This window comes from Grampus griseus (genome assembly GCF_964374135.1).
Source record: "Grampus griseus genome assembly, chromosome: 10".
Lineage (NCBI taxonomy): Eukaryota > Metazoa > Chordata > Mammalia > Artiodactyla > Delphinidae > Grampus > Grampus griseus.
Genome location: NC_139004.1, coordinates 99,317,971 through 99,331,249, shown reverse-complemented (window position 1 = coordinate 99,331,249; position 13,279 = coordinate 99,317,971). Strand labels below are relative to the sequence as shown.

General features: G+C 46.6%; 1 protein-coding gene across 2 annotated transcripts in view; it reads right to left on the bottom strand.

Moving 5' to 3' along the window:
* Window positions 1-9,763, bottom strand: part of TSEN2 (tRNA splicing endonuclease subunit 2) — a 38,900-nt gene extending 29,137 nt beyond the window's left edge. For both annotated transcript variants that reach the window (XR_014297294.1, XM_082663257.1), the window contains exons 1-3: window positions 9,715-9,763; window positions 3,649-3,863; window positions 1,862-1,943 (exon numbers count right to left, since the gene is read on the bottom strand). Coding sequence is in view for 1 of the 2 variants with exons in the window: in XM_082663257.1 (XP_082519383.1) it covers window positions 1,862-1,943; window positions 3,649-3,837 (271 nt within the window). In the remaining variant the exon portion in view is untranslated. The remainder of the gene's footprint in view (window positions 1-1,861; window positions 1,944-3,648; window positions 3,864-9,714) is intronic.
* Between the last annotated feature and the right edge of the window lie 3,516 nt (window positions 9,764-13,279).

Here is a 13,279-nt window from a genome sequence, read left to right as displayed (position 1 = left end):
CCTTTACCTTGCTTTCTTTGCTTAGAAATATATCCTAGTGATGTCCCATTCCTACCTCAGCTCCACAGCATGTCATTATATGAATGTCCTGTAGTTCCTTCAGCTGGGATCCCCACCCTCCATGGACATTTTGGTTGTTTCCAGTCTTTTAACATTAGAAACAGTGTTGCCATGAATAGCCTTGGGCTCTTTCTTTTCATATTTTTGCCAGTGTATCTTTAAGATAAATTCCCAGAAGTGGAATTGCTGGGTTAAAAGTAAATGCATAGGGGCTTCCCTGGTGGTGCAGTGGTTTAGAGTCCACCTGCTGATGCAGGGGACGCGGGTTCGTGCCCCGGTCCGGGAAGACCCCACATGCCGCGGAGCGGCTGAGCCCGTGAGCCATGGCCGCTGAGCCTGCGCGTCCGGAGCCTGTGCTCCGCAACAGGAGGGGCCACAACAGTGAGAGGCCCGCATACCGCAAAAAAACAAAAAACAAAACAAAAAGTAAATGCATATACTGGGCAACTGGATATCCACAGGCAAAACAATGAAGCTGGACCCATACCTTACATCATAGAAAAATTAAATCAAAATAGATCAAAGACCTAAACTTAAGAGCTGAAACTATTAACCTCTTAGAAGAAAACACAGGGAAAATCTACACAAGCTTGGATTTGGTAATTGTTCCCTAGTATGACACCAAAAGCACATGAAAAGAAAAAAAAATTAAAACAATAAATTAGACTTCATTAAAATGAAAAACTTTTACCACTACACACTCATTAAAATGGCTATCATCAAAAACAAAAACAGAAAAGAACAAGTTGGTGAGGATGTGGAAAAATTGGAAAACCTTACGCATTGCTGGTGGGAATGTGAAATGAAGCAGGTGTTATGGAAAACAGTTCATGGTTCCTCAAAAAATTAAAATAGAATTATCATATGATCCAGCAAGTCTACTCCTAGGTATACACAGAAGAGAAATGAAAACATATGGATAGACAGCATGGATAGACCTTGAAAAAATTATCCTAGGTGAAGGACACAAAAGGTTTCCACTTATATGAGATATTTAGAATGGGCAAAATCAAAGACACAGAAAGCATATTAAGGTTACCAGGGGTTAGGGGGAGAGGAGGATGGGGGGGAGCAAATGTATATATGGTTTTTTGAGACAGTCAAGTCCCCTTCGTAATGGCCATACCACCTGCACGCCCACCAGCAACACGTGAGAGTGCTTCTCAGGGGCTCACCCATGGGGCACATTGTCAAACTTTCTGATTTCTGTCACTCTGATTGCTGAAATGGTATCTCAGTGCAGTTTTAATTTGTATTTTGTCTTGCAATAAAATGTTTTTAAAAATCCTTTCTAACTCTGTTTTAACCTGCTGGTGTTGGTTATGTAATTACCATGAGACTCCCTTAAAAAAATACACCCAGATGAAAGCTTTATAAATTAAAGAGGAACAGCAGATGGGAACCATATACACTAGTATGTTTTCACAAATACATCAATGTCATGGTTATTGTTGTAAATTCCAATTCTAGAAATAAAATATGAAACCCACCTTGCACACAGGTGAGGAGGCACTTAATTACTAGTGCCTTCCACACACACAGGACTCTGCTGAGCAATGCTTAACAACAGAAAAGCCTAAATAACACTTTTGATAATTCCAGAAATTAGACGAAACACATCTCCACCAATCATAAGAACCCTTTCACCTCGATTAGAATTATTCTAGTTGCTATTTTTACCAGTAAAACTGCCAATGGCATGTTACTTCTCCTCTAGAATTTTACTGTATAATCTGGTGTTAGAGCTAAAAATGACGAAAAAGATAATTGGCCAAAAGAACCGAATGTTGCACAAGTTTACCTTTCCATTTAGCAACCAGCTTAGGATCTGAAATCGTGAAGTTTGGACGGCTTCTGGACAGGATACCTTTTCCAAAATAACCCTTCCGGGAAGAGAAAAAATAGTTCAGGTTTAGTTATCAGTTTTTTAGCTGAGGGAGAATAACTACTTGAGTTAACAAGACAGTCATTGCATTCTTCACAGCTTGACATCTTCCCTCTGATTATAGATAATTCATGATTACTAGTGAACATCTTAGCGTCTTCTCTCTCCGATCGTTTGAAGGGAGCTGGGAAGTTTCTAGGGCACCTTGCTTGTCTCGTGAGCAGTGGTCTCAGTCCAGGTCTGGTAAGCTGAAGGTGAAGGGCAGGCGGAGGCAGGATCTCCTCTGCACACGTGGATCAGGAACAGTGGCCTAAAAGCAGGAGCCAAGTCCACGAGGAACAAAAAGCTTCTCGGATTCTCCTGTTCGCAGAACTGAAGTACTATTCTTCTCCCTCCTGCTGACTCCAAAAACACTGATTCCCCCATCCCCCATTTCTTAAAATTGAAAATATTGAAACCCATAGAAAACTGAAAGAATAATAAAATGAACACCCTATACCCTCCGCCCAGACTGACAATCAGAATAAATCATGTGTATGACGCTTCACAAAGCCTCTGCTTAACGCTGCATATCGCGAATGGGGAGGAGGTTGTCCTTGGCCTAGACCCCTGTCTCACTGGGGTCAGTGCCACCCACTGTATCCCACTTTGGGAAGGTGACTACAACATGTATTTTATATAAAATGTCTAGAGAAGGCACATTACAGAAACCGGAAGTGGATCAGCAGTGCCTGGGCTGGGCGTGGGGACAGGGATTAAGTGCAGGGAGCATCAGGGGCCTTCTGGGGCCACGGGGAACGCTCTACAAGTGGACTGTCATGGTGGGGGCACAGCTCTATGAATTTATTACAGTCATTGCATCGGGCACTTACAATGGGTGAATTTTATGGCTGTAAATTATAGTGCAATAAAGCTGCTTTAAAAATGCCTCCAGTATTGGGGCTTCCCTGGTGGCGCAGTGGTTGAGAGTCCGCCTGCCGATGCAGGCGACACGGGTTCGTGCCCCGGTCCGGGAAGATCCCACATGCCGCGGAGCGGCTGGGCCCGTGAGCCATGGCCGCAGAGCCTGTACGTCCGGAGCCTGTGCTCCACAACGGGAGAGGCCACAACAGTGAGAGGCCCGCGTACCGCAAAAAAAAAAAAAAATATTGCCTCCAGTGTTGAATTGGCTATGGGGGAAAAAATAAGCAAGCTTCCAATCTCATCCCAAACCTATGGCTGATGGAAAAAGCCAAAACTGGAACTCGTCCTCACGTAAGAAGAGGTCCTCAACCAGGAGAGCGAGCAAAGGCCCTGCTGAAGCCCCATCTGGTCTGTCCTGCGCCAGAACAATCTGCATCCTGCGTTACCTCTGGGGATGGAGCGGCAGTGAGAGGAGGGAAATCTTTACTTTTTACCCATTACACTGCTGTAACTTGCTTGAATTTTTTTTTTTTTTTTACAATGAACATGTGTTGCTTTTATAATCAAAAAACAAGAAAGGTCAATGCACTGACCCAGCTTCACTGACGAAATGTGGGTTTGTGGCTGGGAGCTGTCCTCTGGGCTTATGGCTTCGGGGCACCTGATTCTGTTCCTACATTGGACTAAACGGCAAGGAAAGCGTATGGGTCATTCATGGTCTGTTTCTGGGGGTGGATGGGGAGAGAATGGCTGGCTCCGGGCTGTTAGGAAGCAGCAGGACTGAGTCTGCCCGCACATACCTTCCTATACAGCTGTTCCATATCTTCTGCGTTCCTCACAATCACGTTGTTGTTTATCATCTCGGCCCGGAATATTCTAAAGTCCTTCTTAGGACCACAGTCCTGACCGAAAGGGATCGGCAGTGGAGACTCATAGCTCTCATACACTCTTCTTTTCCTCTTTGGGGGACGGAAAACTGCCTCTGCCATTTTCCAAGGTAACTGTTCTTTAAAGACTGTAATAGGGAGAAAGAAACAAGTCAGTCAGTAACTGTACCAACCAAACATGTGAGTACATTTATATCCAGGCTCAGAAAACCTTGTGGTCTGTGGGAAAAATATTTACAAAGCAGTGAACAAAAAGAGAGAGTAACGAGAAGATTTTGTTTGTGCAGCACAAAGCCTACCCACCTAGGGCATCTCGATTACTTCCCACGACAATGCCGTGGTACCATTTCTCATTCCAACTGACGAGACTGAGGCCTAGTGACACGTCCATGGTCACAGTGCCACTTGTAGGTCTCCTGACAGCGAGCACAAGAGGATTTCTGCCCATGAGGATTCCTCCCAGCCTCTCAAGCGCCCGACAGACATTTACCGAGCACCCACCAGAGGCTCCCCATCATCAGAGGTGCTAGGGATATAAAGAGAAAACCCAAAGGACCCTGTCCTCAAAGAAGTAAATCTAGCGAGCACCTCCTTTTCCAAAAAAGGACCTTAAAATACGTTCCAAACGTGGTCAATCATCTCCCAGTTTTTCGGGTAAATTAATAATAGTAACAGCAGCAGCAGCAGTCATCATTTAAGGGTCTATTCCTCAGCACCAAGCGTGAGTGGCTAAGAGCAGGAAGTGTCAAGCCAGAGGGCAGGGATGGGAATCGGCTTCACCACCGCCCAGCTGTGTGACGTGGGGCAAAAGTTACTTGATCTCTCTGTGCTTCGGTTTCCCCATCTGCAAAATAAGGATAAATACAGACTCCGTCTTATAGTTTAGACCATAGGAGCTTAGAACAGCCCCGGCACGCGGCACTGAGTGCTCTGCACGTCCACTATGATTACTATTATGGCACTATTACTATCAGCACTAAGAACACCGTGTGACAGATGAGGAAACAGAGCCAGGTTGGACAGATGTTGTCAGAGGCCCGGAGGGTGGTGGCCCTGGATGACCCCGGGTCTGCTGAACGCCAAAGGCCACGCTATTCCCTCTGGGTTCCGCTGTGAGCACAGGCAGGCCTCCTCTTGTCTGAAGGCTCACTGTTTCCCCAGGTTAGGGGCTGAAGGGTTACGGAGAATTATGGAGTTACCATGCGCCCAGCACTATGAGGGAGGAAAGGAAGGCGAAGCCAGTACCTCTCCCTTCCAGGCCTTACCCTCAACCCGAGGAGACAAAACAAGGACAAAACACACACAGGCTGCAATTCCATAATGGCTGGGGGAAGGAAGTCAAGTTGAGTGCATTGTACGATAAAGACAGAGAGCCACAGCAGATGCATTTAACTCAGGAAAACTCAACCACATGCAAGGGGGAAACACAGACAGTGCAGGGGACTGGGCCAGGTGCTCCACTCATTGGGCAGGTGCCCTGGAATGAGACAGGGGACCTGAATCTGCTGCACCCTCAGTCCCTGCTCTGGACCCGACTTACACGGACAGCACATCTGGTGCTTGAAGATACAGTGGGGCTGTATCACACACGTGTTTAGCCTCCATGGCTCCAAACCCTCACAGGGGAACACGTACGACTGATTATTTAGGTGCCTCCTGCACTCAATACCAGCATCCTGTTGGGCAAAGGATGTAATCAAGCCTGAAACAGCCAACGAAGGCGGCCAAAGCTGAGGCAGGAAGCTGAGTGGCTTTAAGGGTTTACGCCCATTAAAAAGAAATCAAAAGCCTTGTCCAATGTGTAATGATTCCTTTATCCACCCTCCCAAAGATGTTGAGGAATTAAATGAGGACAAAGAAAAACAAAGACCAAGGAAGTTAGAGACACTGATAAATCAATTACAAAAGTAACAATAAAAAGTAAGAATCAGCAAGTTGGAACCGCCATAGAATTGCCAAAGTATTCCAAGCAGCAAAATGCTAAACTAATTTAATTTCTAAATAAGAGTCCTTCAATGGAATTAAATAATGAGCACAACTGTATGCATTTTACACACATCTATGTGTGTGTGTGTATACGTATATACACACACACACACACACATATATCGCTATATAGCGTTCATAACAGTACTATGTACACCACATGCTAACGGGCAATTAAGATTTCTTCCCAAGGGCATTTTAAGTAGATTTTCACTTGCCCATTTATCACTCAACCCAAGCAACTCCAGCTGACCCCTGAACAACATGGGATTTAGCTGCATGGGTACACTTACACGCAGATTTTTTCAAGAGTAGATGTCACAGTACTACACCAGCCACAGTTGGCGCAGATGCAGAACCTCGGATGTGAAGGAGCCAGGGATACAGAGGGCCGGCTATAAATTACGCTCAGATTTTTGACTGCAGAGAAGGTCAGAGCCCTGACTCCCCGCGTTGTTCAAGGGTCAATTGTACTGCATTGAGCATTCAATTGAAGAAACGGCAATTTTTTCTAAAAATTAAAATGATGTTGTTTGTATTGGCTTTTTTGAGGCAGGATGTGGGTCTCTAGTGAGGCACCTTCTAGGGATTTCCAGGAATAATTCGAACTTTTACGATCATTGCACTTTTATAACTTAATCTCTGGTTAGTATTTGATTTGTATATATTACATTTGAGATTTTTAAGAAAGAGAAAATTTTAATGGCTAACTTCAAAAACTTCCAATTAAATTCTCTCAGACAAGTGAAATAGTTCTGTTTCAATTTGCCTGATTTGTTTAGGATTTTCCCTTTCAGATTGCTATTACACTCTCAAAAAAAAAAAAGGCAAAAATGAGCTATGACACTTGATGGCAAGAACTCTGTACTCCTACCCAAGTTTGCAGGACAGAAGGTTCCTGCCACAAAAGATTCCCAGTTTTTCACAAAACCTCAAAATCCCAGGTTTAGTGCCACCTCTGCACATGAGACAGGAAGCACATCAAGAATCTGGCTCTTAGCAGGCCTCTCATATATGCAAAGCTGCCATTACGATCATGTGACTTTCAACACCCCAGGTAAAGCTCCCTGAACCCAGTTTCTTCCTCTTCACATTGAACAGAACTAGAAAACAGTCTGGAAGCCACTCAAATGTTAAACACTAAGTAACCATATGACCCAGCAATTCCACTCCTGGGTAGATAAAAGAAAACTGAAAACATGTTTGTACAAAAATTTGTACACAGGACTTCCCTGGTGGTGCAGTGGTTAAGAATCTACCTGCCAAGGCAGGGGACACGGGTTTGAGCCCTGGTCCAGAAGGATCTCACGTGCCGCGGAGCAACGAAGTCCGTGTGCCACAACTACTGAGCCTGCGCTCCAGAGCTCAGGAGCCACAACTACTGAGTCCACATGCCACAACGACTGAAGTCCGTGAACCTAGAGCCCGTGCTCCACAACAAGAGAAGCCACCGCAATGAAAAGCCTGTGCACCGCAATGAAGAGTAGCCCCCACTCGCCACAACTAGAGAAAGCCCACGCGCAGCAACGGAGACCCAATGCAGCCAAAAATAAATAAATAAGTACATGAATGTTTACAGCAGTATTGTTCATAATAGTCAAAAAGTAGAAACAACCGAGAGGTCCATCAACAGATGAATGGATCAACAAAATGGGTTATATCCATATAATGGAATACTATCAGCAATTAACAGACGAATGAAGTACTGATACAGACTACAACGTGTGTGAACCTTGAGAGCATTATGTGGAGTGAAAGAAGCCAGTCACAAAAGACCACACATTGTATAAGACCATTAACATGAAACGTCGGGAACAGGCAAATCCAAAGGGCAACACCAAATAGATTAGTGGCTGCCAGGTGCTGGGGGAAGGGAGCTATGGGGAATGACTGCCCATAGGTATGGGGTTTATTCTGAGGGATGAAAAAGCTTTACAATTAGATTGCACTGATGGTGTTGGCTGCATAACTCTGAACGTATTAAAATCACTGAACTGTACACTTCACAAGGGTTAATTTTATGGTATATGCATCATCTCTCAATAAAGCTGAAAAAATTCAATAGGACAAACCAGAAGATCTCTCGTGCCATAGTTTTGTAGAAGAGTTGCCTTGTGCGGAACTGGGAAGGCAAAGCAGGGGAGGAAGGATTGAGTTTGTTAGTCTCCGTGTCTGCAATAGGCATTTCAGAAATGTTTCTTCAGTGCCAAGATAGGAGACCAGCATGACGGGAGATGTGGGATGTGAGTACAATTACAACAGCTCACCATCACTTGGAGGTACAACGTGCCACGCACCGACTGTGCCAACGCTACACACGTGGGTACCAGTACCCGCATTTCACAGATGAGTAAATGGAGGCTTAGAGAGGGCAGGTCACTTGGCCACAGCGCCACAGCTGGGAAGATGAGAGGCCAGTAAGGCAGGGAGACAGGGCACGGTGGGAAGACTGGCTTCAAAGAGGACCCCTGTCTGAAGCACACACAAATGTATAGGAAGGACTGGGCCATTGGTCAGGGGGTTTGGGATGTGAAGGCTTGATGCCTGTGCAGCTTCTCAAGCCGGGAATGACAACTGAAAAGATTAAGAGGGAATTCCCTGGCAGTCCTGTGGTTAGGACTCCATGCGTTCACTGCTGAGGGGCCGGGTTCAACCCTGGTTGGGGAACTATGATCCCACAAGCCACTCGGCAGGGCAGAGGGAAAAAAAAAAAAAGTTTAAAAGAAAAGATTAAGAAAATTAAACTGGGGTCATATATAACAGTGGCTCTCAAGGCTTGGATGCCCTTAGAATCACCTGGGGAAATTCTGAAACTTCCAATGCCCAGGCCTTACCTATAATTACATCAGAAAGTCTGGGGTGGGACCCAGGTGATTTCAATATGTAGCCAAAGTTGTCAACTACTGGTGATAGGATGGCCTATTCAAACTCAGTGCCAACAGCCAACTCCACTGTACAGGTGAGGAAAGGGACTCAGGGGTTGACTACTACGCACATGTAAGGAAGCAGCTGTTACTTTTCCTTTTCTAAATCTGGGCATACCAACTCGAGGCACCAATAATGTTAAGTACATTTACTTTTCTATCAAAATCAGGACTTGTTCCTAATTCTTCCCTTGAGCGGATAAGCTAACACCTTTTAGGTGTTCCGTAAATGTTTATTCCAAACAAAACAAAGTAAAACAGAAAGGGGGAGGTAGCTTCATTTAACTTTCCAACCCTGTGGGCCCACCTTGCCAAACCAGCCTGGTTAAAACCCCCCACTCAGCACAACTCACATTCTCCCAATTAAAAAACCGCTGAAGCTCCGAACGCGTACGTCCTGGGCCGGGGGAGGCAAGGATTAAAGGGAGAAGGCAAGCAGTCCTGCCTCTGGGGAGCTTTCAGGTTAGAACCCGAGACTAGACATGTAAACAAACGACAAACCTTTGCAAGCTGTTGTGAGGATTAGATGGGTAATTGTGCGAAGGAGCCTAGTACTGGGCCTACCATGCGAAGTGCTAGCCCGACGGAAGCTGTAGCTGCAACTAACGATCAAGAAGTATTAAGGGCCCAACAAACCCACAACTCCTTGTCATTACGCATCCCTTTGCTGGTTCCCTAGAGTGGCTCCCCCAGCAATCCTACTAGCGGCTAAAGCTCCACTCGGGCAGAGCCGGTGTCAGGTGCACCTTGACGTCCTCTGTCCCCAGCACTGCACGTGGCGTTAATGTTTCCAGAAAGAACATAAAAAAGAGGACTACGGGTACACGGAGAAGGGGAAAGGGGCTAATTCCGGTGGAACAAGGAAGCCAGGCCCCGCGTCCCGGCCCAGTCTGGTGCGACTCTGAGACCCGGGGAACGTCTGTGGGCCGTTTCCGTTCTCGCCCCAGAGGGCTTTCGAAAAAGGCGATGTCTCCTCCCGCGGCGGAGACCCCCACCCCCACCCCCTTGTGCTGCGGCACCGCGCTCAGCTCCCCGGGACGCGACCTGCTCCCGAACCCCGGAGCCTTACCTTCCTCTGCCCAACGCGCTCGCGGTTACCCCGGCAACGCCGGCCGGGGGTACGGACACCGCTGCCGTTAAGCAGTGCGGCCGCAAAGCCGGACGACTGCGCAGCCGCAGAGCCCGAGAGAGGGCCCACCGGCTGTTTGCGGAGCGCATCCGCGCAGCGCAGGGCCGTAAGGCGGGTCTTCGGTGGGTGCTGCTCGTTCCTCGCGAGGTGTAAGGCAGAGGCGGCGCGTCCTCTTTCCTGCCTTCCCCGTGATCGTAGCGCTACCCCCGTGCACACATGCTGTTCTCGTTTAATCCCTACAACAATCCCGCAGGATCCATTTTACAGATGAGATCTAAGTTACTTATCCAATATCACGTAGTTGGGAGGTACTGGAGTTAAGAGTGATAGGACTAGACTCAGAACTCAGGTCTAAGGACTTGGGGTCCTCGCCCCCGGGGAGATGGGGCTCTTGAAGCGACCGGACTTGATATGACCCCAGCCCTGAGGAAGCGGGTCCGCTGAGCTCAGCCCGCAGACTTCAGCTTTCTCAATGCTTTTGTGTAAGTGCAGCATGCAGGGAACCTGTAAGAAGGGCCCCTCGCACAGGGCACTGACCAAAAGCCCCTGTAGGCACTGGCCGCCCTATGCAGCGTCAAGGACAAGTCAAGGACAACGGGCCGGGAGTCAGACCGGCATTTGCATCACCTCCCGGCTCACTGGCTGTGTGGTTGGTCTTGAGTGAATGACTTAACCTTTCTGAGCCACAGTTTTCCTCTATTGAAAAATGGGTCGTCAGGATTATGAGGGAAAAGCAAAACAAAAGTGCCCTGGGAATTGTAAAAGTTTCTCCCACCTGGTTATTTTAAAGGAGGCCTGGTAGGGAGTCCAATAAACACCGTCCTAAATATGAACCCCAGGGTCTCCAGCACACATACCACCCATGCTGGGCAGGTGGGGAAGGTGGGTGACAGGGAAGGGTGGCAAATTGTGCCAGAGAGATTTATGGGGCTAGGTGAGACAGGCTTTGAAATCTGGACCTTTCCCAACTTCCTCTTGTCTCCAGGCCTTCCCACACGCTGTTGTCTCTACCTGGAACATCCTTCTCTCCTGTCTGGAGCAGTGATTCCTGGTCACCCTTTAGGCCTCAGCTCAGAAATCTCTTCCTCAGACTTCCTCTTGCTTTCCCAGGCTGGCTTGGGTGACTTACTTGCCTCTGTGTTCCCACAATAGTCTGGTGCCCCCTATGCTGTCCCTGATTCCTGGTCTTCCTTAACTGGACTGCGAGCTCCTAGTAGAAAGAGCTCAAGACGTGGCATTAAGTGGGTGGTCTGCCTGCAGGGGCCTTAACTGCTTAGCTCAGGAGTTCAGATTTTAGAGAAATCAAAAGCCGAATATCTTCCTGGTTACAACGTTGCAAAAAAGGGAGAACTTGAGCAGCATTCACAGAATAGTGGTATCGGGATGGTTTGGGCTGGGAAGAGAGAGGTGGAGGGAGGCTGTAATATTGCACCAGAACATGCCAATGGAGGAAATACTGGATTTAGAATGAGAGGCTTTTAAAAATGAAAGGGAACTCCGAGGTTGTCCAGTTCAACTTCCTTACTTAACTGATAAGAAAAAAGGCTCAGAGGCACCGTGAGCTGCCAGAGGTAACAGAGCAAGTCTGTGGAGGCGCTGAGACTAGAGCCAGGTCTCCACAACCTCAGCGGATGCTTGGCACTCGGCTTGGGAGGCGCCCATAATGGGATCTCAGGGGCCATCATCTGGAGCTCTGTCCCCACAGAGGGTCCAGAGTGAAAGCTAATGAACAAGACATTCTTCCCCCAAGATTTTCTCCTTGGTGTTTCCCCCCCGCCCTGCTGTGTGGTGCAGCTTTTGGGAAATCAGTTCCTTGACCGGGAATTGAATCCAGGCCACAGCAGTGACAGTGCGGAATCCCAATCACTAGGCCACCAGGTAAATCTCAATAGTGTGTATTTTAAACATTTTGTTATGGTCCTTTTCAAACATACACAAAAGTAGATCGCTTCCAGCATCTTCAACCTTTGGTATCTTGTTTCTTTTACACTCTCCATAAATACACCTTTTCCCCACTGCTGGTGTATTTTAAAGCAATTCCAGACATCATATAATTTCACTCATAATATTTAAATATGTGACTCTAACAGGTAAGAATTTAAATTTTATTACATATATATCTATATAGTTGATTCTTGTTATTCACAGAAGTTCTATAGAGTCACCATGAACACTGAATTGGTGAACACTGAACCATTGCTTCTAAGGGAACGCAGGTCGGTTCCTGGCAGCCTCTGGTCACAACATTTTCATCAACCAACCTTGTTTTATGTGTACTTTCTTTTAAAAACACTTTATTTAATGTCTGTTGTAGATTCATGAACATTGAACTCATGGCCCACATCAGTATAACTCACACCTGAACAAATCTCATCTAACAAGTGTATTTTCTCCGTAGGGCACGTCACGGCATTCGTGGCTTAGGGACACTAGACAGCACTTCAGCACTCTGCTTGGGGTTCATTTTATTTATTTTAAATTTTTAAATTTTTTATAAATTTATTTTATTTTATTAATTTTTTTATTTGTGGCCGCATTGGGTCTTCGTTGGGGTGCGCGGGCTTCTCATTGCGGTGGCTTCTCTTGTTGTGGAGCACGGGCTCTAGGTGCGTGGGCTTCAGTACTTGTGACTTGTGGGCTCAGCAGCTGTGGCTCTTGGGTTCTAGAGCACAGGCTCCGTAGTTGTGGCGCACGGGACTAGTTGCTCCACAGCATCTTCCCGGACCAGGGCTCGAACCCGTGCCCCTGCATTGGCAGGCAGATTCTCAACCGCTGTGCCACCAGGGAAGCCCCTTGGGGTTCATTTTAAAATTACCAACACAAATCACAAAAACATGAAAAACGTGGCACTAACGAGATGGCAAAAAGCACACTTGTTTATGATATGAGAGCTGAAATAAGACAGAGTATCACTGGTTGACTTCAGCTGAGAACATGCATATTGGGAGACTCAAATTTTTCTCCTGTCTACGCATGTGCGTGTCTGTAAGTGATCCAGTACTGTGAATATCGGTTTTGGCATTACAAATACATTTTAGCCAGGAGGTGAATTTGCAAATGCAGAATCTGCCAATAATGACGATTGACTGTATATGTATATTCCCAATATCATTAACACATCTAACAAAATGAACAATAATCCTTAACATCATGTGTCTATGAAGGGTAACACAGAACCTGCATGCACTATTTGGGATATACTTATACTAAAAAAAAAAATCGTTTATCTGAAATTCAAATTCATTTGGTATCCTGTATTTTATGTGACCACCTAACAATTTATTGGGCCTTCATATGTGCCAGCCACTTTGCATCCAATCTTGACTCTCACCACAGTCCTGTGAGATAGGTGTTCTCACCAGTATTTCACAGTTGCGGTTCCCTCCCTGCCCAGGTTCTCAGAGCTGGGAAGTAGTGGAGGCCAGGTGAGGATCCAAATCCACAGGACCAAGGGGCTTGCATTCACCTTCATCTATCATGTGGGATACGGGAGGGCAGTGCATTG